The following is a 26,453-nucleotide window of genomic DNA, read 5'->3' as shown; positions in this document are numbered from 1 at the left end:
TGCCACCTGCGGGCCCTCGCAGGGTGTGACCCGAGGTGCATGTATCTACCTTTTGATTTGGAAAAATTGGAATTCCTATGACAAACAAATGAAAATTTGCAAATTTCTCTCGATAGCTATCCTGCCCAGCTTTCAATCCATTATCCTGAACACAAGTTATTTAGAGATTCCTTACATTTGGCCCCAAAATCTTTCAAAAGTCATGCTGCCATCAGAAACGCCATCACAGTGTTCACCAATGGCTCAGGCAAGTCCCATAAATTGGTGTTCACTAGGGGAGACTTGGGCAGTCAGCAGTGTGAGGGGTCCCTTGTGATGGCAGAAGGAAAATGGCAATCCACTGACATAACATACTCAGTACAACTTTCAAATCACCCAGTGCAAAACAACAACTAAATAAACTGTTTAGTGCAATACAACAGGATTGGTAAGGTTGGATGTAACACCCTGGAGTTCCTAAATTCAAGGCTTGCACTGAGGTTCTTGAGGTAAGGTAAAATCCCAACCAGATGTTCTCTAAGGGATCACCAGCACACAAAAGTTTACTGGCAAAATAGAGAATTAAGGAACTTTGGCAGAGCCATGATTCACCATTAACCATACCCCCAAATTGCACATCCATGATTTTTGAGTCCTCCCAGGATGGTGACTCCAGCACCCCTGGGCAATGCTGTGGTTGGGGTTCATTCTCTCTTTCCATTGAAACAAATCAAAAATGATCTGACTGCACTGGTGATATTTTTAGCTTGCACCAGCCTTTCTCTTTCTGATATTTAAATATTGGGTTGGAAAGGGTGAAACTGCTAAGCATTTCTTTTTGCATGTGTTTAGCATATGCAAAGGCAGAGGGATCTGGGTTAGCAATGCCTTGTGTGCTCATTGCTGCTTCTCCTGCAGGGAGCTGCTCTAGGAATGGCTCCAAGTGTGTTTATCAGGGACAAAAGTTGTCTCCTTTCCCCTTTGTCCTGCACCTTTCTTTGCTGGAAAAGGTGGAACTGCCAGGTTTCAGGGCAATTCCTTTCAGATTTGATTTCAGTGGTGTCTCTCAAATATCTGGAGGTATTTTTTAAATTTTGTTACCAGTGAAGAGTTCAACCATTGTAGATTAAAATACCCCTTGTCCTGCATGGGTTTGGCATCAAGTGATTGAGGACAAATTGGATCTATTTGCTGTTAATCAAAACCTACTATTTTGAGAGAATGGGACTTGGGGAGAGGAAATACAAAACCTCTGCAAAACCCCATGAATGTGGCTTTAAAGTCACAAGGAGCCTTTTGGAAATATTGTTTTCAATGTTTCTCCAGGTCACAGCCTTGTCTGTGAAGTTTAACTCTGATTTAAGATGTTGGAGTTCCCAGGATATGGCATGATTTGCTTTAGGAAAAGGTTTATTCAAATGAAACCTACTTAATGTCTAGTGCACTTGTTTTAATGAATTCAATGAGAAATTTATGGTTTGTGGCAAATTATTCTGTCCTGACAACTGCCTTATCTGAAAGGCAATGTACTTGAACATAGCTCAGAGAAATTGGATTTGATAAACACAATCTCATTTCTTTTTTTTTTTTTTTCCCAGATGTCAATTTGCAGGAAATATGGGATGTTCTGTTGCAGCTGAGCTAAATTTCAAGTAGAGCTTTTGAACTTCAGGTTGATCTTTTATTTTCTTTGCAAGTCTGCCTTGCATTGCTTAGAGAGTTGAAATATCCCATTGTGCTTTGTTCACCTCTGAAAGCCTCACACTTTTCCTTTAAATATCTAAGTCATGTGTTGAAGAAAAAACCTTGAAAATGAGACCATTATTGACATTCCTAGTTGCAATCTTGGGTGCTTCTTAGTGCTAAAAATAAAACCACAGGGTAAATATTGCTTTAAATAATTAATTGAGGTGCTTTAATGTGTTTGATGTCAATTTTCTCCAGGCTGAGGTTTGTCAGTGAAAGCAAAGAGCTGAGATGTCACTGGGGAAAGCAGGGATTGGGTGTGGAGGAGGGAAGTTTGGGAGCTGAGTGACCACAAGTGACAGCAAAAGGTTGGATTCAGCAGAGTGCAGGGCAAGGACCTCCTCAGCTGATCACTCCTGTTGTGGAGAAAGCAGCTCATAACTGACCTGAGACACAGCCAAATTCTCCTGCTTAGATGGGCTGTGATGCCTGGAAATAAATACCACATCTGCCAGAAAATGGCCCTGACCTTTAAAACAGAAATTGTAAAATACAGATTTATAAAGAGGTCTGGATCTTCCAAATTTGGGGTTGTGAGGGGAGAGCTCATCCCAATGCACAACTTCCTCAGGAGGGGCAGTGCAGGGACAGGACCAGGGAGCAGCTGGAGCTGTGCCAGGGGGGTTTGTGATGAGGGGAAGGTGCTGGCACTGCCCAGGCTCCCCAGGGATGGGCACAGCCCTGAGGCTGCCAGAGCTCCAGCGGTGTTTGGACAAAGCTCTCAGGGACAGCCTGGGATTGTTGGGGTGTCTGTGCAGGGCCAGGAGCTGGATGGTGATCCCTGCGGTCCCTTCCAGCTCAGGATATTCCATGATTCGGTGAAAGGAAATCAGAATCTTAGTAAGAAATGGATGAGTCCTGTTTGAGTTAGGAAAGGCATCTCCAGCTGGGAGTGCAGCTGCCCTTGCTCAGAGTTGGGCTCAGCCAGGAAGGTCCTTGGGTTGCACTGGAGATCTGAGTGTGATTAATCAGCTACAAAAAGTCCTGAAAGAGCTGCCAGGAGCAAGGTTGAGGTGTTTTATCAGGTGCCTGGATTGCCTTTCTGAACCTGTTGTTGATAACCCAGCTGCTCTCCCTCCCTGCTGGGGCTCCAGCCCCTTCCATAACAAGGTGGAATTCAGGCCAGAGCTTCCCCAGCATTCTGCCTGTCCCCCTCTCTTCCTCCTTCCCCTTCCTCCCCAAAGAATGAACATCCTGCAGGAAAGAGATGCCAGTTAGAAGAGAAGCTGATGCCATATTGTGGCTGTGGGTGTTCTCCATGGCTGCTGTTGTGTGTGTTCAGTCTGCCTTCAGCAGACATCTTTAATTCATGTTTTTCTTGTCCTTTTAGAGGGTCGCTGAAAACCTTTGTTCATACAGTGCATCTATTACAGAAACAGACTGAGCTGGGGTCCCTGCCTGTGGCTGATGTTCTCTACAGGTTTGTAGAACTTTTCTCCTTGTAAACTTTTCCAGCAGCTCTGAAAATGTGTTAAGTGCATGTAGGGAGGAATGGCTTTAAAAGTGATTAAAAGGCTTTAGAGTTATTGAAAGCTTTAGGGAAGATTTAGTCATGTGCAGAAGACATTAGAAAATCAAACCTAAAAGCATTGATTGGGTTTTGGGTGTTTTGTGTTTTTCATTAAATATTGATGATTCCTTTAAATGACTTATGAACTCTGACAGAATAATTACTTTAAATACATCATGGGCTTAACTTTTAATTTAACTCATTTTTCCTACCGCTGTTCCTTATAAAATTTTATTTTATTTTCTGCTTAAAGGTTGTTGCTTTTAGAGGGAGGCCCTGGATCCCCCTCCTGCCTGCTTGGAGGGAAGCACATCGTGTCCTGGGGCTTTGAGGACATGTTACCTGCCCCTGACGCCAACACTGGTGCCAGCAGTGAGAACAAAGGTGAATTATTGCATCCCTGTCACCACCAGCAGAGAACAGGATACTTTAAGTGCTAATAATTGTTTAAAGATGAATAAAGTAAAACTTTAGAGTTGGGGCTCAAAAAATGTTGCTGGAGAGCAGCTGCTGGTTTGAACTGTCAGGCTGTGGGAAGCAGTCCAAGGCAGTTGATCCAGTGACCCTTCCTGACTCCAGTGGGAATGTTTCAGAGGGGTCAGACAGAGTTTGGATATTATCCCCTCGTTAGAGCATAATCACTGCCCTGTGCAGTATCCCTGTGTTCAACAGCCAGCTATCAGTGGCACAGCACGTTTATTTTTAGAAGTACAAGTTCATTGTTTTGTTTTTCCCCTCTTCCCTACTCTGCTTTTGTTTCTACCTAGTTAAGTTTGAAGGTTTTTTTTAATGCTTTCTTTTGTATTTCTTTTCCTGAATTCATTCTCAGTTTTTACTGCTTTGTTTGCTTACTGTTTTTGTAATAAATAAGAGTTCACATGGTTTTTGAAATATTAGTTCAAGCATTGATGACATTTAATGCAATCCATAGGAGTTTAAAAATCTGAGTTGTTATTTTACCTGCAGATTTATTGGAGACGTCTCTTTTTAGGTGTTTAGGCAGGAGAGTGAGTGGACTTTTCCTTCCTGAGCTGAGTGTCCAGATCCTGTGAACTTCAGTAGATTGACTGGACTTCTGTCCCATCTTGATTATTAATAATTACTGCTCTGTGATTCAAATACATTTTGTCTTAATTGAAGTGTTCAGAAGTGGAAGGGTCCGAGCAGCTTTAGGAGAATCAGAGTTTGGCAGAAAAGAGATCAAGGCTCAGTATTAGATTCTTCTTCCCTCTCACACTGAGTGAGACCATCTGGGCACCTCTGAGGCTTAGAAATGTGAAGAAACCACTGGGTCTGCTGGGCTGTGCCTGTGTTCCAGCAGCTCTTAGAGCACCAAATAATAAATTTAGTATTAAAAAAGGGTTGGTAGTGACCTGCCATGAGCATGTGTTGGTTTCCCTGGGGTGCAGCCCCCAGGGAGAATTCCCAGCTGGAATGTTGCAGTTACAGAGCTGCTCTCTGCTGTCCTTGCTCCTGCTGCAGATGCAGACCTGGGCCGGTGCCTCGCAGCCGATGGGCTCTACCTGTACACCACCAACTCTGTGGGCAGGGGGATCAGCAAACTGGGCTCAGGCCTGCATGGAACCCTCAGGTAAGGGACACTGCAGTGCTGCCTCTTCTGCACAGCTGCTGAAACACAAAGGTTCCTGATTTGGGACACCTCTCCTGGATGTTGGGAGGATATGGAGCTTGGAAGGAGATGATCTCTAAGGTCCCTCCCAGCCCAAACCAGCCTGTGATTCCATGATATTGTGAATTTTCATTAAATGCTGTTTTAATGTGTTGGGTTTCTCATCTGAAATTCTTATTGAGTGTGTGTAGCCGTGATATTTTCTGAAAAATCCTTTCCCTAAGATTTTTTCCTCCTGAGAATCTGAGAGGCCTCAGGAACAAAATGTAAACATTGATTATCTGCTGCTGTGGAATGCAACAGGTGGATCTGTGATTGGTCTCATGTGGTTTTCTAAATAATGGCCAATCACAGTCAGCTGGCTTGGACTCTGTATGAGACACAAGCCTTTGTTATTTCATTCCTTTTTTTCTATTCTTAGCCAGCCTTCTGATGAAATCCGTTCTTCTATTCTTTTAGTACAGTTTTATTATAATATATATCATAAAATAATAAATCAGCCTTCTGAAACATGGAGTCAGATCCTTGTCTCTTCCCTCATCCTCTGAACACTGTCACAAGTGTGTTTTGTCTAAAATTAAAGAACAAATTGAGGTGGAAGGGACCTGTAGAGGCTGTTAGTTCAATCTCCACAGCAGCAGAATTTTAAATTCAGTTTTATTTTTTAATGTCTAGTATGTTGCTTGATTCTCTGCTGAGAGGAATATACTACAGACCAGTTCTGTGACTTCTTATTTATAGCTGAATTTGTGAGTGTTTGTTTGCTAATTATGTCATTCATTAAGTAATTAGTGCAGCTGTGACTCACAGCACCTCCTTGCTTCTTCATTGCTTGAAAACCACGAGGCTTTTTACGCTTAAAGCCTTTCACAACAAAAATTGCTGACTTGAATAAGTTCAGTCAAAGTTCAGCGCTGTGGTTGCATTGTGGTTGTTATTTGCAATAAAACCCAGAGAAGCAGGGCAGGGTTGATGGAGTTTGAACATCCTGGTGGGTTTTTTGCAGGGGGTTTGTGTACTGCCGGAACGAGGAGCTGGAGACGGGCTGGGTGGCTTTTGGCAACGGCAAACTGCTCCATCGGCCCGTGTCCTTTGATAGCAAGCCTCACTACCTGTTCCAGCTCGTGGATCAACATACCCTGCAGGTAAAGGGGACAGGAACAAGCAGGCTGAATGAATCATGCTCATTTTAGCTTTAATTGGTTTTATCCTTGAAGTTTCTTGTTTTGTGAAACTGCGTTTTTCTAACCCTGCCTTGAAGTGACTCTTGGTGAATGTGGAAGTTATGGTGGAGATGTTACTGTTTCAATGTGTCTTATGTATAAATATATGTATTTATCTATAATTCATCTATGATACATGTATTTATCTATAATTACACTGTTCTGTATTATGGGGTACTGGTAGAGCTTGTTCAGCCTGGAGGAGACTGAGGGGTGACCAACCCACAGCTTCCTCAGGAGGGGCAGCTCCAATCTCTGTGAACAGGGACAGGACCCAGGGAGCAGCTGGAGCTGTGTCAGAACAGGCTTAGGTTGGCTATCAGGGGAAGGTTCTTCCTCCAGAAGATGCTGGGCACTGCCCAGGCTCCCCAGGGAATGCTCAAGGCTGTCAGAACTCCAGGAGGATTTGGTCAGTGCTCCCAGGGATGCCCAGGGTGGGGTTGTTGGGGGTGTCTGTGCAGGGCCAGAGTTTGATAATGAACCCTATGGGTCCCTTCCCACCCAGGATATTCCATGATTCCAGTGTGGTCACTTCTTAAAGCAGTCAAACAACAGCAAAATGCACTTTTAATTGATTTAAATCAATAATGTGTTCTTCTTGAACAGCTCTTTGTTCTCCCTCTGTCCCAAAATTCAGATGCTGTTTCAGATCTGGTTGTGATTTGTAGATAAACAACTTTGTAAAACTGGGGTAGTTTGTTTACTTTGGGGTTTTTCCTGCTGCGGTTTTAAGGATGGATACACACATTTATGTCCAGTGTGTTTCCTGACACTGAGTGTGTTTAATTCCCTTTTTCTTCTCAAGTTTCAAGCAATGTTTAAGAGAAGTTGCAGAAAGTAGGTGACTCAATAGGATGTGTATTTTCCTTGTGGTACTGTGGGTTTGTTCTCCATCATTAGAGAGGAGATGATCCTTTTATTTTTAGATAGGTTAAATTTGAGATCTGTGAGCTGGTTTGGATATTTGGCAAATATCACAGAATAGCTGTTGTTAATAAATCAATGTAATGCTACTACTAAGTCCAATATTAAGCCTCTTCTGCACTAACTGCATTTGATCTCTATTTATTTTTCATACTGTTCATACTTGTAAGGCCAAACTGCACAATCTGACCTGTTAAGATGCTTTGTGTCTCATAGGTATGTCAGATAATCCCAATGCCAGTAAATCACTTCCCAGTTGGCAGCACTATGACCACCGTGCATCTTTCTTCAGATGGAACCTTTTTCTACTGGATTTGGTCTCCTGCAAGCCTCAATGAAAAAACCCCCAAAGGCCACTCTGTCTTTATGGATATTTTTGAAATTATAGTAAGCAAATCGTGTGTTTTCTACGCCTGGTGTTGGTAGCATAACCAGTTTAATTAAATATCAGCATTTTTTAATTGACATATTAGGTTTGGATATTTATGGGTGTGATCTGAGTGGATTTATGTGAAATAACTGAACAGAACAGAAGGTGAACTGTCCAATTCCATCTCCAGAGGATGATTATATTTAGCAATATGAATCCTCTTGTAGCATAAAATGTGGTTTTTATGTCTGCATTTGTGCTCAGCAGAGGAGGATGGAGTGGGATGGTGGAGCTGGAATTGGGAGGCTGTAGTAGTACAACTCATGGAAAATCCCAAATGCTCTAAATCACATCTTCATTAAGAGATGCATTCTGCAGTAAAACATCCCCTGAACATCATAGTCTGAAGAAATCATTGCTCTCACTTTCTGCCTGAAAAATGATTGAGCCAAATGATTTGCAAGTGAAACACCACTAAGAAAATACAAGAGGATTATATATTTTTAAGCAGAGTTTCCTAAATAAACTCAAGTTTACAACAAGCAGTTCTGTCTTTAAGAAGAAGCATAAATTAAGATATTTAATAGGATATCTTCTAAGATGTTAGATATCTTCTATTAAATTATTCTATTGAACCATGAAGTCACAAACAAAAAAATATTCCTGTCTTGCTTTCAGAACTTTGTTTTTGCAAGTCGCTTCATATTCCTGCCTGATATTATTCAGGTGATCTCTGACCTATGGATTCCAACATTTAAAGTATTTTTTCCCTCATTTTACCAGGTAGAAAATGGCATTTGTATAGCAAATCCTCTGCAGGAAAGAATTATCCTGATGAGGAAAGAGGGGGAATCTGCCAAGAGCATCAATGAGATGCTGCTGAGCCGCCTGTCCCGGTACCGCGCCTCCCCCTCGGCCACCCTGGCTGCTCTCACAGGCTCCACCATCTCCAACACCCTCAAGGAGGACCAGGCAGGTCAGAAACACTTCACTTTTCATTTCTTAACTCACACAGCATCCATCCTGCTTCTTACTGACCTCTTAGCACAGGTTTAAAAAAAAACTCTCATTTTTATCTTTTTTCCCCTAAATCCGTAGTTGGAAGATCCTCACAAATAAATATTTGCTTAATGCTGGAATTATGAGTTCCTTTGCTGAATTAGGATTGTGAGGAAACTTTAGGGGTGGAAAATAGGAAGTTTAGGGATGGAAAATTGGAAGAATTTTCCAATTCCATTATTGCATTAGTTTGGGAAATCTGGTAATTGCATTTCTCTGCTTGCAGCTCAGTTTGGCTTCTAACTGGTGTGTAAAAATGGCCTGCAGGTTAGAAAATGGAATTATTGCTTCACCAGTCACTGGACTATTACAAATCTTAGGTGATTTTGCACTTTTTTAGGTTATCTGCACAATGTTTGGGTCTTCTTTTATGAAAACAGCCAAAGTTAATGAGGGAATCTTGACTGAGTTGCACTGATGGCTTTCAGGATGATCTGGAGCTTTGTTAGATTTCTCTGAAGATTTTATTCAGTTTATCTTGAATTATTTCTCTTCTTCCTTCACAAATCCATGAGTTTTCTTTTTTCAATTTGAAACAATTGAAAGTATTTCCATAAAAATAAATTATACATGAAATGGCTCTGCTTCCAGGGAATTTGGCAAGGAGTTAGCTCAGAGAGCTATTTTAAAGGTTGTGTTTTGCCATTTAACAACTCAAGTGCTACAGAAAAAGGAGAGTAAGTGGCTATTCTTGGCTAATTCTTGAGTCAGCACTCAAAAAGTGTTGATCAGCTGTTGCAGGAAGGAGATCATTTGGGCTGTCTACGTTTCATGAGGAGCAGGAGAACTTAAAATAGTAAATGCATAGTGAATCTCAAGTGATCTGTGGATGTGAGGAGACCATTTGGCTCCAAATGCTTTCAATGTAATTATCACCACACAATTCTTAATAGTTTTGGTTATACCCTAATTTTTTATTTATTTTATTTTGAAGTTGTTTCTGTTAGTTGGATAACCCATGAATCTCTTTGTAGCCTTGTGGGGATTGAATGTTGAATAACCCATGAAAATCTTTGTAGCCTTGTGGGGATTGGATGTGTGAGGTTGGGAGGCCACAGAGAAATCATGGATGCCTCAATCCCTGGAAATGCTCAAGGCCAGGTTCATGGAGCTCTGAGCAACCTGGTCTCATGGAAGGGGTGAAGATTGGAATGGGATGATCTTGATCCAAACCATTCTGGAATTCTGTAGAACCTTCTCAACAAACCTTCTAAATACGGATTGCTTTGAAGCCCCGAGCAGAGCTCTGCCTTGTCCTGCAGAAGTGCAGTTTGTGACCTTTCTCTGGTGCACGTTGCAGCTGCCAACACGAGCTGTGGGCTGCCCCTGAAGATGCTGAGGAAGACCCCAATCTACACCTGTGGCACCTACCTGGTGATGCTGGTGCCACCCCCGGGGGGCTCGGGCAGCTCGGCCACGCGCTCGCTCTTCGGGGGCACCAGCGCTTTGTCCTCCTTGAAAAGTAAGTCAGGGTCGTTGGTAGCAGACTGGGAGTCCTTATCTGTCTGGGATGCAATAAATTTCTCAGGAATTGATTGATTTGAGCTGTGTTTGTGTGCAGTTCTTGCCTCCAGCCTGGTGTTCAACATCTCGGATGGGCAGTTCACCAGCAGGGCAGATCTCATCGATGCTGCGGGCAGCTCGCTCGGACGGGGGGCTCTGGTGCCAGGGCTTGGTAAGGAATCTGTCAGTCCTTCTCATCCTAAATGATCCATCTGGAATGAAATGGCAGCCATCAACTCTGCAGTGGGGTGGGGTAAAATAAACTTTTAAAGCAAATAGTTTGGGTTTATGATGTCTATAAAGATGCTTCAGTCTGGTTTTCTGCTAAATTGATGTGTGAAATATTTTCCTTCTCTCAGGTGCTTGTTATGATACAATGAATAACATGATCTGGACGTGCTCCAATGATTATATTGATCAGTGGTGCAATCCTGGGAACCAGGCATTCCACTGTGTGTGCCAGAGGCTGGGAGTGAGCCACGTCATCACAGAGCCCAAAGGTGAGGGGAACCCAGGAGTCAGCACTTTGTACAAAGGGGAAATGAAACAAGAGTGGCAGAGAATAAACAGACAGAAACTGCCTTGCTGTTAACAGCTGAGTTAATTCCTGAAGAGTTGTAAATATTGGTCATGGTTTAGCTTTCATTTAAGAGAGGGAAAAGTACAAAGTGAGATGTGGGGAAGATTCCAGATTCTTGCTGCCTTCAGCACAATAAAAAGGTGGTTTGGGTAATCCTTTTATGCCCTGAAGTTGATTTATTGCATTTTAGAAGCAAAGGCTGATAATCCAGTCTGTGTCTACAGACATTTGAACTCTTCTGTCCTTGCAGGGGATGCCACAACCACAAATGAGGTGATTAACCAGTTACTGCACCATGTTGGTGCCATGTGCATCCACCAGCTCAACCTCCTGGCAGCCAGCAACAACCTCCCCATCAGCAATTTCTTGGGCAAGCAGCATCCCATTGAAGCCCATCACCTGAGCAGCATCTGTGACATTATGGAGAAGGCCATGGTCAATGGGGACACCTGCATCATCCGCTGCATCCTCGTTGTCTTCCAGGTACAGAACCTGAAATGGGCCTAAAAACTCACCTGGAAAAATGAAAAACTTGGTTTGGAGTACAGGCAACCATGGGTTTCATTTTTATTTAATTTTTTTTTTTTTGTCCATTGGAATCCATGTAATGGAAGTTGATTTAGCAGTGGCTTTGCAATATTTTATGTATTCCTTTAAGAGCCCTAATTTAAATACAATCTATAGATTAAAATAAAGCACAGAGAGGTTATATCCTTCTTTCTTTGTATTTCCTCCCTCCATTTTTTGATTCAAAATCAGATTCTGACTCAGACTTCTAGACCCACACAAATAGTTTGAAATACAGTTTGAAAAATAGTTGAAAAACTGACTGCAGAAAATGTTAATGTAAATAATATGTGAATTTTTAATATTAATATTTTTGTCTTTAATTTTTATTAGGTGGTTTTTAAATTTTTCTTCAGCCCCCAAACTGAAAGGAACAGAGACATTGTCAGAAGGTCTGGGCTGTTGCTGTGGCAGTTACTGATGGCCCCAAGGGATCAGATCTGCTCTGAAATCCAGAAGGAAGTTTGTCTGGCTATTAGGTGAATATCAACTTAACTTAGAATTTAGTTTCTTTGAAATATAGTGACAGATGAACATTGACATTGTATTTAGTTTAATTTTACATTAATATGAGGAAATGTAGTGTGATGGATTTTAAGACATTATATGGTAAAATTATTTCAGTTTGTGTCTGTGGGAGAAGAGATACAATGTGTTGGTCTTGATGAAATAACAAGTAGTAATTACTTTCGTTGACTTTTTTCTTTTTTACTTGCATTCTTAAGGATTTTTTTAATATTTATTATAAAGTAATTGCTAAATTCAAGCAGAATTTCTTTGAATGAGTTCCTTATTTGGCTGCTGTGGTGTTCAGGGAAAGGCACTGCTGGTGTTGGCAGCTCTTACCTCAGTGTAACACTGGAGTTCTCCTGAGCAAAAGGAACATCAGGAGAAGCAGAATTAATGATCCTGGAGGGGTTAATGATCCTGGAGGGGTTAATGATACTTGAGCAATGCTCTGAGACTGAAGGCCCAGGGGAAAAAGAGAAGTGTGTTTGTATCTCCTGAAAAGGAGATAATGGAAACCTCAGGGCCAAGGAATGCTGGCTCCAGTGTGCCAAGGACAAACAGAACCTGCATTTTCCAGTGGGAAGTGCTCCAGAGGCTGAGAACAAAATCTTTTCAAGATCAACCTGAATTTTCTTGGTGTGAATCACAACATCCCAAATTTCTGTGGCTCTGTGCAACCCTGGAGTGAAGAATGGTTTGACTCAGGAGGGTTACCTGTGCTCTCTGACAGGGAAAAGTGTAATAGCTGTGTGTTCCTGTGCCTTGTGAAGCAGCTCCAGGGTGGGCACTGGGTGATGTTTCCTCCCTTCTGTGTCCTCCTTGGGGGGTTCTGGTGCCAGTGGAGCCCTCAAAGGGAGCTGGCAATGTGTGATAACTTTTCCTGAGGTTTCTATCAGAGTGGATCAGCATGAGCCAGAGGGAAGGAAGCTGCACTAATCTCTGCTCACAGTGTGAAGCTGAAAAACATCTCAGTTTTCTTTTCTGTTACTGAAAAAGAAAAGGGAAAGGAAATGGCAAAGTTGCATAATGATTCCAGCACTTCACACAGGCATGAAGTGCTTCTTTAAAGTGATTGTGATCTCAATGGGGGAATTCACACAGAAAGGACAGAGTTCATCGCAAGTTGGAGGGGAAAAGTCTCCACCTGGAATGTTTCTGCAGAGCTGGGGTGTTCCTGAAATGCTCCTTCCAGAATCCTCTGTGGAGCTTAAACTAAGACTTCTACAGAGCCAGTCTCCAAAAAGTGCAAAACTGTAGCAGCAGTGATTCCTTGATTATTGTGTTTGTATTTTCCTCTGTTCTTAGCACAGAGAAGCCTCAGTTCTTACCCCATCACCAGAGTTTGGGGGTTTTCTCTGGGCCATCATCATTTTTCCTGACATCTCTGTTTCTTATGAACTGATTGTGCTGCCCTGTGTGCAAGTGGTGAATGGGGAGTTTTCCAGAGGGAAGCAAATACCTCTTGGAGAAGCTAAACAATAAAATATAATTGATTACAAGAGATTCCTGGTGAAAACAGCTGCTTATGTTCTAATATTGATGTTAAAATGTGGAGGATGCTCTTCTAAACCTTCACACAGACATTGTAAATGTTCCATCAGATGCTCAGTGTGTGGTGCCATTTGTCACAAGTCCACTGAAATGGTTTTGTTCACTTCTAAATCCATCAAGTAATGCATGGTTTTATTTTTTCCTTAGCTCTGGTTTAAATATCCTGTATCCTGGAGAAGCAGAAATCAATAATTTATTGAAATTGGTCTTAACTGAAGGTGAGAATGTCTCATTGCCAGGTGAGAGTGGGTTTTTTCTGAGAACAAAAAAATCCAAGTACATCTCAAACTTACAGGGAGAGCAGTGTGGGGTATTGAGCACTACTCTGCTTTAAATCCATGCTTTTGTAGGAAATTATGGGATGCTCCAAAAGGCTGCATGGCCTAGGGTAGATCAGGTGGGGAAAAGGAATATTTGCAAGTACCCAGTAATCAGAGGTGATGTTAGACCTGAGTGGAGGGGGAATGATGTCCTTGAGTTCACCAGGAAATGGGAATCTGGCCTTGAAGCAGCTGATGCTCAGTCATTTGTTACTTCACAGGAAAATGTTGGAGCTCAGTGCTGGGAATTCCCAATTTTCCCAGTGCCACGGGCAGGGAAAGTGCTCCCAGTCTGGGCCAGCAGCTCTGCTCCCCCTGGGAGTGCAGCCATTCCTGAGCTCTAGCCTGTGTTAAGTGAGCTATTGGGGAAACAAAATCTCTTCTGTAAAATGCAGCTTTGCAAAAGTTTTTTTCCCTTCCAGGAGAGAGGAACAGCGGCCTCTCCCAGCTCCGGGATGTTATCCTGACCAATTTGGCTGAGCAGCTGCAGAACAACAGATTTGGAAGTGAAGATGATGATCACTATAGGTAAAAAGCCTCTGTTTATAGGGTATTTTTCTGTTATTTGCTTCAGGTGAACTTGCAGGAACTTCTGGAATTGCTTGCTGTGCTCCTGGATGTTGTTTGCGTCTGTGGGGGAAAGTTTCATTAGGGTGAGGGAGAGATTTGATGTTTTAGGACAAACTTTGGATGCTTCTGTACCCAGCCTGGGTTTGGAATTTCTTGTTCTTTGCCATGTTCTTGGTAAATTTGAATGATAATTTCATAAATATGATTTTATAGCATTTTTCTGTATATCATAGGTGACTTTCCAGCAGTAAAACTGCCAGTCTCAAGTACCTGTTCAAGTTGGGAGGAGTCTTTTATATGAACCATAAGAAATCAGAGATTTACATCAGCACAGTGCACAAACCCCTGGAAATCTGTTGTACTTGTTAAACATTCCAGCCTTGGGGTTTTTTGTGCCTGAATTTGAAGTTTGATCCTTTTTAGGTTTCTCATATTTGGGATCCAGCTTGCAGAGTGAGCTGAGCTGTACAAAATGCACAATAATTAATGTTTTACATTTTCCACCTTTCTTGCCTCTCCTGAAGACTCAATGATGAGCTCTTGCACTACATCCTCAAGATTGTTGTCCGAGAATCTTGTGTCTTAATCACCAAGTGCCAAACTGTATCTAAAGATGACTTTCAAAGGCTTCTTTCAACCGTGCCTGTAAGTAAAATATGTTTTGATAAAAGTATCTCTGCCTTTGGCTTCTTTTCCTCCTTGAATCCATCCTCTTCACTGAGTACAAGGAGGTGAAACTTTAACAAACCCAGGAGAATTGTCTTTTGTTTGTGCTGTGCAGGGAAGAGAAGAATAATTTCTCACAGCAAAGGAAGTTATTCAGTAATGCTGGAATGGGTTTATACATGGATTTATTTTCTGGTTGCTGTTCAGTTTAAGCAAAGTTTGTGGATCTCAATATTCAAATTATTCAAGAATAATTTCTCACAGCAAAGGAAGTTATTCAGTAATGCTGGAATGGGTTTATACATGGATTTATTTTCTGGTTGCTGTTCAGTTTAAGCAAAGTTTGTGGATCTCAATATTCAACACAGCTTAAAGAATCAAACATGCAGTTGTGTGTTGTGGTTCATTCAGGCTGAAAGAGCCACCAGTGACAGACAGGAATGAGTTAAAGCTGACATTTGATGGTAGAACTATGGGCAGGTGTTTCCAGCAGGATCAGCTCCCTGGGACAGGCAGGTTGAGCTTCCATAAAACCCTGGGAGGGGACAGGGTGTCCTGGCCTGTGGGAAGGAGGAGTGGCATGGAGCCATCACCTTCAGCAGTGGGAATTACATTTATCTCCCTGGTGGCACAATCTTTTCAGAATTAATCAATTCTTGGAGTTCCTGATTATTGCTGTAATGTTCCAAACCTGAACAAAATTATATTTTTGTGAGTTATTTCACAAAATTCAACATTTTGCAACCAGTTTCTTTCCTTAAATATATACAATTCTTTGTTCTTTCTTTTCTTCTTCCTCAACTATTTTTTCCTCTCTCCAACTTCCAAGTCTGAGGCTTTCCTGACTCAGGGTTGATGAAGGGTTTGGATAATGCAAAGTTTTATTTATTTGTGTTCAAGGCTGCGTCCTCGTGCTTGCGGTACCTGATGGCTGTGCAGAACCACCTCCTCAGTAACACTATTTTGATTAAACCTGATGACAGTGATGACAGTGACAGCTCCTTGCAGGGAGAGACATTGAAGGTACAGGTAAACACCAAGTTTTATTCTAGTATGGCTCTCTCCTGTCAGTGTGCCTGTGACACCTTGTTCCTGCAGTGCACTTGCTGTTTGCTGGTGGTTCTTTTCCTTTTGGTTGAGTTAAATAGCTGGAGATCAGGGAAAAAAATAGTCCAGAGTAAAATCTGCAGTTATTCTGTGTTCAGGATTCCAGCTTGTATTCCCTATTATCAATGAGAGCAGACACTTCCCTTCCTAAATATATGTATAATGAGATTTTAAGTAGATTTTAATTAGTATGTGCTGGAAGGACTCCTGGCATGGGAATTTCCTTTCCTGGACTGGGAATTTCCTTTCCAGACACTTTTTCCTCTCCAAATCACTCAGGTGGCCCTTGAAAAAAAATACTATTAAATAAATAGAAAAGGAGTTTATTTGCCTTACCTGGCTAGTGATTTTTGCAGTTTAAACAAAGCTTATGTACAGCCCCTCCCATCATTTATCTGAAATAGAGACACCAAAGTTTGTGGCAAGGAAACTGTTAGAGGACAGGCTTTGGTTGGTAAAAGTTGATTAAAATGCTGCATTTCACACTGCTTCATCCAACTCCCAGGTTTGCCCTGGAGTGCAGGTTGAATAATAAGAATAAGAATAATACCCTAATGGAATTGATTTCTGAATTTCTGGTATTTTGCTAAGCCAGTTTTCCCTGCTGCTCTTTGTGGCTGTGTGTGTTTATGAGCTGCTGCAGTTGGGAGTGATTTGTTCAGGCTCATTGAGTAAATGCTGAATATTTGGAGTGTTTTTCTTGTCTCACTATTCACGCCGTGTTCATTGTTCAGTTTCTCTCTCTGCAGTGCTCCTCATCCCTGCTAGGACATTGTGTCACCAGTCCTGTACCTTGGCTGGCTCTCAGCTCTCTCCTGTGCTGGACTTGGGGCTTCCTTCCCTCTAGAAACTGGATGTGCATCCTGTAAAACATGCACCTAGTTTCTCCCAGCACTTTGGGGCTTAACATTAATCAAATTTAAGTCTTGGATGAATCTCCTGCTGCAGGCCTGCCAGGTCACATTATCATTCTTTTCATTTGGAAATCCATCTTTTTGTTCTGTTGTCCTTTTTTGGGGGGATTATCTAAGAATTTAAGTATCCTGTAACTCTTTTTTGTCACTTAGGAACTCAAGACCAGCATTTTGTCTCTTGCCACACAAATTCTCACAGGATGTGATGAAGTCTTGGAAATGCTGCAACAAGTCACTACAGCACTAATTAACAGTGACATTTCTGACAGGGAGCAAAGGTAAGACAAGTGGGAGGATCCTAATTTGGAAACAGGGAGCTGCTGCTCTTTGTGATTTATTGTGCAAGCACAGTTAGCATTAATTATTCTTTATCACTTCAGATTTGAGCTTTGAATGCACAGAAACTGTTTCTCACTGCACTCAGCTGGTGGAGAATTTAGAATCACTCTCTGTGTCAGTGCTGATCATCTGTAGGTTGATATTTCTGTAGGAACCTCAAATTGAAAAGATTTTAGTCAGTTATAATGTTATTTATGAGTAGGATAGCTGGAAATAAACTGTAATTAGCTGGGAATCCTCCTGTAAGCTAGAACAATGTTTATTTTAAATTTTCTGATTATTACATCCCTAGTAGCTGGATTAGATATTTATCCATGACAATCCCTGGGTGTTGTTTTATATCCCACAAATTCCATCACCTGCCCTTCCCTGTCTCCCCTCCTCTTAAAAATCCACCTTGGGAATGGGGTGGAAACAAAAGCTGTGAACTTTTCTCTCCTCAAACAAACAGCTCCCTGTCCCAGCTGTGTTCCAGGTTTCACTTTCTGCTTCTCTGTGCCTGCAAGATTAGTTGTGTTTATTGACAGCACACAATTCCTGGGTGATATTTTCATATGAGTTCGTGTTCAAATATATTTTTGTAGCTGCAGATCCTTTTCAAGTCCTTTGAGCTCCATGTGCTGGGAGCTGATATCCACACTGGTGCATTTGTGTTTGATGGGGACTTTCATCCTGTGCCCAGGGGAGCTTATCCTTCTCTGAGTAATTATTAAACTGTTGATTTACTGTCTCTGCTTTCAGATTGTTGAGTAAAAATTGTCAACAATTCAAGGTCACTGGCACTTGGGAGAAATTGTAGTGGTTTCAAGATTGTTTTGGGGATTTTGTTAATATAATACAAACATTTTCTGCTGAATTTTCGAGTTGCTGTTACAAGATGAAACAGAAGTGACTAAAAGCAGAAGTGCTGCTCTGTGAAAAGAGTTGTTCCTCTGTAACTTTGGCTCTCCTTCCAGGTTAAAAGGCCTGGAGCAGATCACCAAGGCCACCATGCTTGGCCACCTGCTGCCTGTGCTGCTGACATCCCTGATGCACCCAAACCTGCAGACCCTGACCATGGCTGATGCCCTGATGCCTCAGCTGGTGCAGCTGGTCCTGTACACCAGCCAGGTACGGGCTCTGTGCCACCCTGGGCTGCCCAGGGCCAGACTGGGGCCTGCAGGGCCCAAAATGTGCTCAGCTTCCTCCAGACACTCATCCACAGCAGAGTTCAGAGCTCCTCAACAGCTGCCAAAGCTGCTGATGCTGAATGTTCAATTTGACTGCTCCAGGAGCTACTCAGTCATGATTTATTGTCAATAACAACAGTAATTGTTAATTATTTCAATAATGAGCTCTTAAAATGCTTTACAGTTTGCATGTCCCTAACACTGTGTATTTTGGGCCACAGACTGCACTGCTGCTTAAAACCCAGTCTCCAGTTTTCTCAGAACTGAACAGTTCCCCCAGTTGTGCTCCAGAGCAGAAAGGGAAGCAGTTACCTGATGAGAGGTGATTTTCTTTACATTTGGGTCTTCTCATGGGATAAACTGAGCTATAATGTCTATTTGACCATTGCTGTGGGATAAAGCAGCAGTTTTTAATTTGAATTAATTTTTAAAGGTGTGCTGGAATGATTTCTAAGGCTGTCTCGGTTTTATATAAGCTTTTGCAAAAGGCAGTTAGTTCCAAATTTTGTTCTGTATATAGAATTAAACTATTAATAACTTCAGGTTGTTTACACAGAGTGTGGTCTGTTCTGTTTTTTTTCCTCATTTCAAGCATTAGAAATTAAATCTAAATGTTTCTCTCACAATAAATTAGGCTAGGGAGGACCATCAGGAGAAAATGTAAATTGTTCTGGCAGCATGAGATACAGAATTAAAACCATTGCAAAGCTATTAAATGGTTTAATTTACAGAGAAATAACATTTTTAACTCCTGCATTTAAATGCTGTGTCTCAGCTCAGAGTTTCCCAGCTCCTGCTTAGGAACAGAAACAAACAGCTAAAATCAAATAAAAATGCTTATTTGCAGCATTGGAGAATTTACAATACTAAAGAATTCACGATAATGGGATTTTTTTGTGAATAAGAATATATGTAATGTATGAATAATGATGGTAATAGATGAAATGCATGAATTCCCTCAATACAGTCCTGCCTAAAGCCAGGAGTCAGTTCCTTGTCTCTGTGTGTCAATACTGAGAGGTGATTTTAAAGTAATTTATTGAATTACAGAAACCTCTGTGCTGTATTTTAGGCCAAATTTCTCGCTCTAATTTCAGGATGCTGGAAGAGAAGGAAGAGCCAGGATTCCTGACTGGTTTGAAGATCCCTGCTCCCTGGGCTGCTGGCAAGACCGTGGAGACAGTGCATCCTGTCAGGGATAACTATAAATTCAAGGAGACTGTGCACATCCCAGGAGCCCGCTGTTTGTATCTTAGATTTGACAACAGATGCTCCTCCCAGTATGATTATGACAAGGTAAGCAAGGGCCAGCTCAGCACCTCTGCAGTGAGGGAATTCCCTCCAAAAAAGTGGGAATTCTGCCATGGGACAAGTGTGGGAGGCTCCAGGGATTGGGGTGTTGAGGGGTGGTTTGGGTTGGTTTTTCCCCTCAGAAATTCTATCAGTTCTGTTTTTTTAAAAAAATTATTTCAGGATGGCTAGACTATCCAAGTTTGACTTTGCTCATTTTTATTCATGTTCAGTTTTCCTTATTTCCTAAATTTTAATCCAGCTGCCTCCTTTGATCAACAAAGTTGGTTTAAACTGGACAGAGCTGGAGAGGTTCCTTTTTCCCTGATAATAAAGATCTTGTTTACCTGGGTTAATAGGAACAAATATTTTAATTTTAAGAAAACAACCAATAGCACTTATCCACTTTGTATTAGCTGCTTGTGCTGCTTGCTGAGTGCTGCTGTTTATTCTTTGGCATAGAGCAAGTCCTGATGCTCATAAATAACTAATGGGAGTATCTTTAATTAGTAATGGGTGACATTAATATTGAACTCCCCCAAAAACCCCTGATCCCACCAAAGTCATGCCAAAACTTTGGCTTTGCTGGGATCAGGACCAGCCCCTCGCTGCTAGGGAAGGAGTTTGTTCTCTGCCTCAGGGCTGGCAGTCAGGATTGCTCCTGCTCTGCTGTGTGAGCAGGGACCAAGCCCCTGCAGCCCCTGTGTGCCTCAGTTTCCCCATCTGTAAAATGGGGATAATAATACTTAACCCTGCTGCCCTCACCGAGCCTGTGAGGATCGGTTCACGTGCATGGAGCGCTTCGAGAGTCGAAGGCGCGGTGGAAGTGCTAAGTATTATTATTATTATTAGGTTTTCTTGTTTTTCTCTTACAGTCTAACAGTGTATTTTATGTTTTGAAGTTGGTGATCTATGCTGGTCCTAGCACAAACAGTAGGAAGGTTGCTGAGTATGGAGGCAATACACTGGGATATGGCAGCCGTAGTGTCTTAGGAACGGGGTGGCCCAAGGACTTAGTGAAGGTACAGTATTCCCATCCCCCTTTTTCCCATAGAAAATCCCCTTTGGAAACCATGCCCAGCCCATTTTACCCTCATGGCTCTGCATTCCAAGCTTTTAAGTGTACAGTTATCCATGATGAGATCCCTGCTCAGTGAACTGTTGTGTCCTTGGGGGAGAACTTAAAACTCGGCTCTGTGTTCCGTGTGATGCTTCCCTTGGAGTTTGTTTTATGTCTTCCTGGAATTCCTGATGGAGATATTTGAGTCTACAGTCTCTAATGGCATTGCTCTTCTCCCACCCTCCTAGGAGAAGTTCTAGGCAAATTCTCTTAAAATCAATTTTTTGGACAATAACCCCCAAATATATCAAGTAGCAAATATAACAAATAAAATCCAATCATTTCTGTTGGATTTTAAAATTTCATTGGTTCTTTTGGTAATAAAACTAAGAAGAATCTCTCAAACTTCTTGAAACCTCAGCATTTCAATGCTTTGGCAGTGTGTCCCCTCACACTCTCTGCAGTGTGATTTTATTTTTTGTTTAATATATATTTGTGCTGCTACATTGTCCCACGCTAAAACTGGGTTTATTTACATAACAAAAACACTTTGTAGAAAGAAATCAAGAGGTAATAAACTGGAAAGCAATTTCAGACAGGAACTCCATTGTTCACAATTAAGAAATTTGGTTTAGTTTTCACACACAGGTTTTGATGCTGTTCTTTTAGCAAGCTCCTTGATTAATTTGTTGTCATTTCTCTAATTGAAGAGCTTGTCTGTCTTCCTTCAGGAAGAGAATTGTTAATTATTGCCTGGTTTCTTGCAGACAAACAGTGAAAATCAAGGCTAAATAACGCCCTGATAATTTCTGCTTTTGATTTTGCAGCTATCATGGTTCTTGTTGTTTAACTGTAGTTAGCCAGCAGCAAAATTAAGTTTTCCACTAAAAGACACCTTTACAAAAAGGAACAACAAAATTAAATCGGAATATTTTGTTTGAGATAAAAACAACCCCCAGATAACTGTTGTTGAAAGTCATCACAACTTGTATGGAAAACCTGTTTGTTTGCCTCAATCATGAGATCTGTTTTCTTTTCTGCCCCTGAAGGTGGAAGGAGACACAGTCACGTTCTCCTTCGAGATGCGGAGCGGGCGCGAGCACAACACCCCGGACAAAGCCATGTGGGGCTTTGCCTGCACTGTCCGAGCACAGGTATCCAGGGGGGATCCCAGGGCAGAGCTTCAGCTTCCACTGCCTCCTGCCTGCCCCAGCACATTCCAGATCCAGGGAAATGTGCTTCCAGCTTGGCACTTTGGGATGGAAACCAGCAGTGACTGGTTTGGGCAGTGAGACAAATCTGGTGTTGGCAATAAAGGAAGATGAGTTTGGGATGCAGGGATCCCTGTGGATGGGCTGGCACTCAGGTGTGGTGGTGTTTGCAGGGGTCTTAGGATGAGGGAAGAGATGAGAATGTTGACCCCGTGTTTCAGAAGGTTTGATTTATTATTTTATGATGTATATTATATTAAAATTATACTTAAAGAATAGAAGAAAGGATTTCGTCGAAAAGCAAAGAAAGGAATTATAATAAAATCTCGTGACTCTCAGACAGTCCAAGCCAGCTGACTGTGATTGGCCATTAATTAGAAACAACCACATGAAACTAATCACAGATCCACCTGTTGCATTCCACAGCAGCAGATAATCATTGTTTACATTTTGCTCCTGAGGCCTCCCAGCTTCTCAGGAGAAAAAATCCTAAGGAAAGGATTTTTCAGAAAATATCATGGCCACACTTAGGGATTCCTGGAGATAGTTATCAAATGTGACTTACCTATCTCCTGAAGCCACTCCAGGATTTCTTTGTAACAACCTGAAAATCAGAGAAGTCCTGAGGAAATAATGATTCCAGCCCATGAAGAAGAGAGGGGAGGATTTCCAGGATCAAACACACGGAATCTTGAATCCCACTACAAGTTGGGGTGACTGAACTAAAAATAACTTCACCTGGTTCTTCTTGGTTCAGGAAAATAATGCTTAGATCCCTTACTTCTTGTCTTGGGTTGTTCTTATAAGTTGCTATTAATTTTTAAGCATTTTGTATGTAAGATTGGTCTATTGAGCTATATCTTACACTTAGAAGATTATATATAAAAATCTTCTATCTTGAATCTATTGGAAAGGACTTCCTGGTGGGTTGCTTGAACTTCTCCCTGTTCCTGCTGCAGGAATCCTCAGAGGATGTGTCAGGAGGTTTGCCATTCCTGGTTGACCTGGCCCTGGGCCTCTCTGTGCTGGCCTGTTCCATGCTGAGGATTTTGTACAATGGGCCAGAAATTACCAAAGATGAAGAAACCTGTCAAGAGCTCTTAAGATCTAAACTTTTACAAAGGTAAAAAAAAAAAAAAATCAATTTTAATCTGTTTTTTTTTTCTGAGGGGAAGTGACTTCTTGTGTTCAAGTCTTGTGCTTTAGGTGGTGTTTGGATCATTTTTCCTGTAGTTTGTATTGCCTAAAACGGAAGGAATATTCTCCAAAACATAGTGGGGGAGAGTAAAAGGAGGGTTGGGTTATGCTTGGTACAAGCCACACTTCAAATATTAATATTTAATCTTTGTAATGTGTCAACTGAAGTGTCTTTCTCAGTGAGGGGTGAAATAGAGAGGGAAATAAAAATCCTTATAATGGTTTTTTACTCGTTTTTGCAGGTGCCAGTGGCAGGTGGAAGCCAACGGGGTGATATCTCCAGCCCTCACTCCAAGCCCTTCTCCATTGCCTCTCACCATCGAGGAGGACAGGGAGTTCACATATCCCTCTGACGTGCTCGTGCCTCCTGTTGGACACTACTTTGACCTGCCCAGGATTAGGCTGCCCCCAGGAATCATGATCAAGCTCAGGGAAATTTCTGGACGTGCTCGGCCTCAATTTAGACCCAGTATAAAGTAAGGAACCTTTGTTTCCCTCTGGGTTTTTAACCTTGTTTGTGAATGCAGCATCTGGTGATTTATCAATGTGAATTGCCCAAGTTGGTCTCTTACTCCTGATTAATGAGTTTGGCTTTCCCTGGAACCCTAGGGAAGTGATCCAGCCAGAAGTCATGGAGGAGATGGTGGTTTCATGTGTGATTAAACATCTCAATTTGGTTGATGCTCTCCAGTCCCTGATAAATTTCCAATATCAGGAGGAACATGCTGAAGAATATGATTTACTTTGTAAAATTATGGGAGAGACCTTTAAGAAGCTGAATGCCATGGAGAGACAACTGCAGGTAAAAAGAAAATTATTTAAAACAACAGAAAGCTTGTTTTAGAAGTAAAGATGTATTTTAGCACCACAGAAATACAAAATGTACTTAGATTTCTTCTTTTAAAATCCCTTCTACACCTTAAATGCAGCAAGTGTGATTTTTGTCTCTTTATCAGAGTGTGGCTGAGCTGGAGCAGAAGTGGCAGAATGAGGTGGATGATGCCATGCACGGGAAGCTGGAGAACAATGTCCCCTTTTTTTATGATTATCACTTCAATGAGGTGAGCCCTGGGGCTGCTCTGGGTGCTTGTGCCTCACTCTGCTTCCTCAAAACCTGCTCATCCTTCTCCTTGCCTTTGTTTAGAGCAAGATGAAGGAGCTGGAGCTTCTGTGCTCAATGAAAGAAGTTTCTTTTGATGGGAGTGATCTCGAGAACGTGGTCCTGGCATTAAGGTCAGTATTAGTGAAGATTTAGGCAGCTTCAGGGAGATTCCAGGCAGTTCAAAAAGAATCTGATGAAATTATTAGAAACTTATGTGCTAAATATATTAACGTTAACCTGCAACTCCTTATGTTTGCTAAGGAATAACTTGTTTATTTCTTCCATTTTTTCTGCTTTCTCCTTTGCTGGCACAGAACAGACTGAGGCCATAAGTTCTGTTTAGCTGACCTTTCCCTCAGTAACACTTCCTTTCTGAAAGCATTCAAACATTGACTTGGCTTCTTTTACTTCCCTTTTGTAATCCTAGGGAGAAGTTTTTCCAAGAGGTGAATTCACTGATCCAGAAGACCTCTCATCCCTTAGCAAAGACAAAAACCTTGGTGAAGAGCTTGATGAACAGAGCAGAGCTGTTGTTGCATGTGACCATTGCAGCACAGTCTGGGATCACAAGGAGCATATCTGGGACCCCTGCAGAGACTCCAGGTATATCTCTCATTACCAACATTTTCTACCTCTTATTTTTACCTCTTTTGCTTTAAATTAAACTATTTTTCCCTAAATTAAATGAATTCAGTTAAAATAAAGAAAGTCAAGTCTTTGTTTTCTGATTGCCATGATGATGGTAAATAAAAAGATGAGTAATAATAGGTGGAATTTAAACTTAAGTCTCCTGATTTACTGAGAAAAAATACTTAACCAAATAAAAAGAAATCTGATTTGAAACAACACCTGAAAACTGGAAAATCCTCTGAGCTGGATTTGTGTTTTGTTTGTAGTGAGATTGAGTCATGTCTGAGCTTTACCTTCCACACTCTCTTGTTTACATATTTCATATGAAAACTTGAGTGACTTGCAGTTCTCCTTCTAAATTTCCCTTGAGTAATTCTAAACATATGCTGATTATTATTTTCTAAAGCTGCATTTGGAAGTTTGTGAATTGAAGCCTTCAATTCCAAATCTTTAACTCTCAACAGGGTTGAAAACAGGAAAATTCTCAGATCTGAGTTCCACATTCTTGCTTAGACTGGATTTTCCCCATCCTGTCTTTCAGCTTCCCCTGGGATATCCACCAGTGATTTGAAAGCCAGTTTGTAAATATTTTCCTGAACTAGGAATGATCTTTTTTATTACTATTTTATAACACTTCAGCCTGTAAGTCAGCCTCTGAGGCCAAGGTGATCTCCCACGCCGTGCGCCAGCCCGTGTTCCTGCGCAGCATGTCCGCCCCGTCCGACCTGGAGATGATCGGCAACGAGGACATCGAGTTTGCCCGGGCCAGCCAGAGGTACAGCAGGGCCCTTCCCCTTCCTCTTCCCTTTCCCCTTCCCCTTCCCTTCCCATCTCTGTGTGTCCCAGTGATCAGCTTGATCAAATTTATCACAGTATTTGTGATGATTGGGTCAGCTCCCTGCTGCCAGGTGTAAATCGCGGTTCCCTCGCAGGCGCCGGCACGTCACCAGCCACAGGAGCAGCTCCTTCACCCTGCTGCAGTCCCTGGCCATCGAGGACAGCCGGGACAAACCCACCTACAGTGTCCTGCTGGGACAGCTCTTTGCCTTCATCGGGACAAACCCCGACCAAGCCGTACGTTGTTATTTCATTTAAAATTCCAGCTTGCTCAGAAACAGGAGGTGCCTTGTTTGTGTGTAACAAAAATCCCCTCCCAAACCTCGCAGGTGTCCAGCAGCAGCTTCCTGCTGGCTGCCCAGACCCGCTGGAGACGTGGCAACACCAGGAAACAGGCGCTGGTGCACATGAGGGAGCTGCTGACGGCCGCCGTGCGCGTCGGGGGCGTCACCCACCTGGTGGGCCCGGTGACAATGGTGCTCCAGGGAGGGCCAAGGTGGGTGCATTTCTCCAGAATTCTGTGGTAGGGAATAAATTGCTTTACACAAGGGAAAGCCAGAAGTGAGTAGCTGTGAGGGCACAAGTTGGCAGAGCTAAGGTTGCAACAAATACTTTGACTCTTGAGGGGTGAAAAGGCAGAAACTTCTAAGAAATGTTTTTGAACCCAGGTGTTTATAGAGGGTGTCCCTCTCTCTTGATTTAATTCTAAATTGATGTTAATTAGGTATTAGTGGTAGATTCAGCTGATACTGTCATTGAAATGTAGTAAATGTTTTGTATTCTGTATCTGTAGTGAGATGTAATTATATCTGAGCTGTAACTACCACACTCCCTTGTTCATGTTTCCTATGAAAAATGAGTGACTTGCAGTTTGCCTTCCAAGTGTCTC

The 26,453-nt window shown here is 42.0% G+C and overlaps 1 protein-coding gene across 3 annotated transcripts in view; it reads left to right on the top strand.

The window, feature by feature from the left end:
• Positions 1-26,453, top strand: part of HECTD4 (HECT domain E3 ubiquitin protein ligase 4) — a 68,119-nt gene that overhangs the window by 10,234 nt on the left and 31,432 nt on the right. Inside the window, exons 3-32 of one of the 3 annotated variants that reach the window (XM_059484980.1) lie at positions 3,056-3,145; positions 3,489-3,619; positions 4,718-4,826; positions 5,872-6,010; positions 7,229-7,399; positions 8,166-8,358; positions 9,742-9,903; positions 10,003-10,116; positions 10,304-10,444; positions 10,775-11,007; positions 11,425-11,570; positions 13,300-13,370; positions 13,895-14,000; positions 14,567-14,687; positions 15,609-15,731; positions 16,883-17,007; positions 18,025-18,178; positions 18,459-18,559; positions 19,335-19,533; positions 20,430-20,549; positions 21,637-21,741; positions 22,758-22,921; positions 23,238-23,471; positions 23,605-23,797; positions 23,952-24,056; positions 24,140-24,228; positions 24,525-24,700; positions 25,367-25,502; positions 25,660-25,801; positions 25,894-26,060. In XM_059484980.1, coding sequence (XP_059340963.1) covers positions 3,056-3,145; positions 3,489-3,619; positions 4,718-4,826; positions 5,872-6,010; positions 7,229-7,399; positions 8,166-8,358; positions 9,742-9,903; positions 10,003-10,116; positions 10,304-10,444; positions 10,775-11,007; positions 11,425-11,570; positions 13,300-13,370; positions 13,895-14,000; positions 14,567-14,687; positions 15,609-15,731; positions 16,883-17,007; positions 18,025-18,178; positions 18,459-18,559; positions 19,335-19,533; positions 20,430-20,549; positions 21,637-21,741; positions 22,758-22,921; positions 23,238-23,471; positions 23,605-23,797; positions 23,952-24,056; positions 24,140-24,228; positions 24,525-24,700; positions 25,367-25,502; positions 25,660-25,801; positions 25,894-26,060 — 4,260 coding nt within the window. Of the gene's footprint in view, positions 1-3,055; positions 3,146-3,488; positions 3,620-4,717; positions 4,827-5,871; positions 6,011-7,228; positions 7,400-8,165; positions 8,359-9,741; positions 9,904-10,002; positions 10,117-10,303; positions 10,445-10,774; positions 11,008-11,424; positions 11,571-13,299; positions 13,371-13,894; positions 14,001-14,566; positions 14,688-15,608; positions 15,738-16,882; positions 17,008-18,024; positions 18,179-18,458; positions 18,560-19,334; positions 19,534-20,402; positions 20,550-21,636; positions 21,742-22,757; positions 22,922-23,237; positions 23,472-23,604; positions 23,798-23,951; positions 24,057-24,139; positions 24,229-24,524; positions 24,701-25,366; positions 25,503-25,659; positions 25,802-25,893; positions 26,061-26,453 lie in introns of all 3 variants that reach the window. The other 2 variants (XM_059484979.1, XM_059484978.1) reach the window with 2 other exon arrangements.

This window comes from Ammospiza nelsoni, chromosome 18 (genome assembly GCF_027579445.1).
Source record: "Ammospiza nelsoni isolate bAmmNel1 chromosome 18, bAmmNel1.pri, whole genome shotgun sequence".
Taxonomy (NCBI): Eukaryota; Metazoa; Chordata; class Aves; order Passeriformes; family Passerellidae; genus Ammospiza; species Ammospiza nelsoni.
Note: the sequence above shows the minus strand (reverse complement) of the source record. Positions and strands in the feature narration are given on the sequence as shown.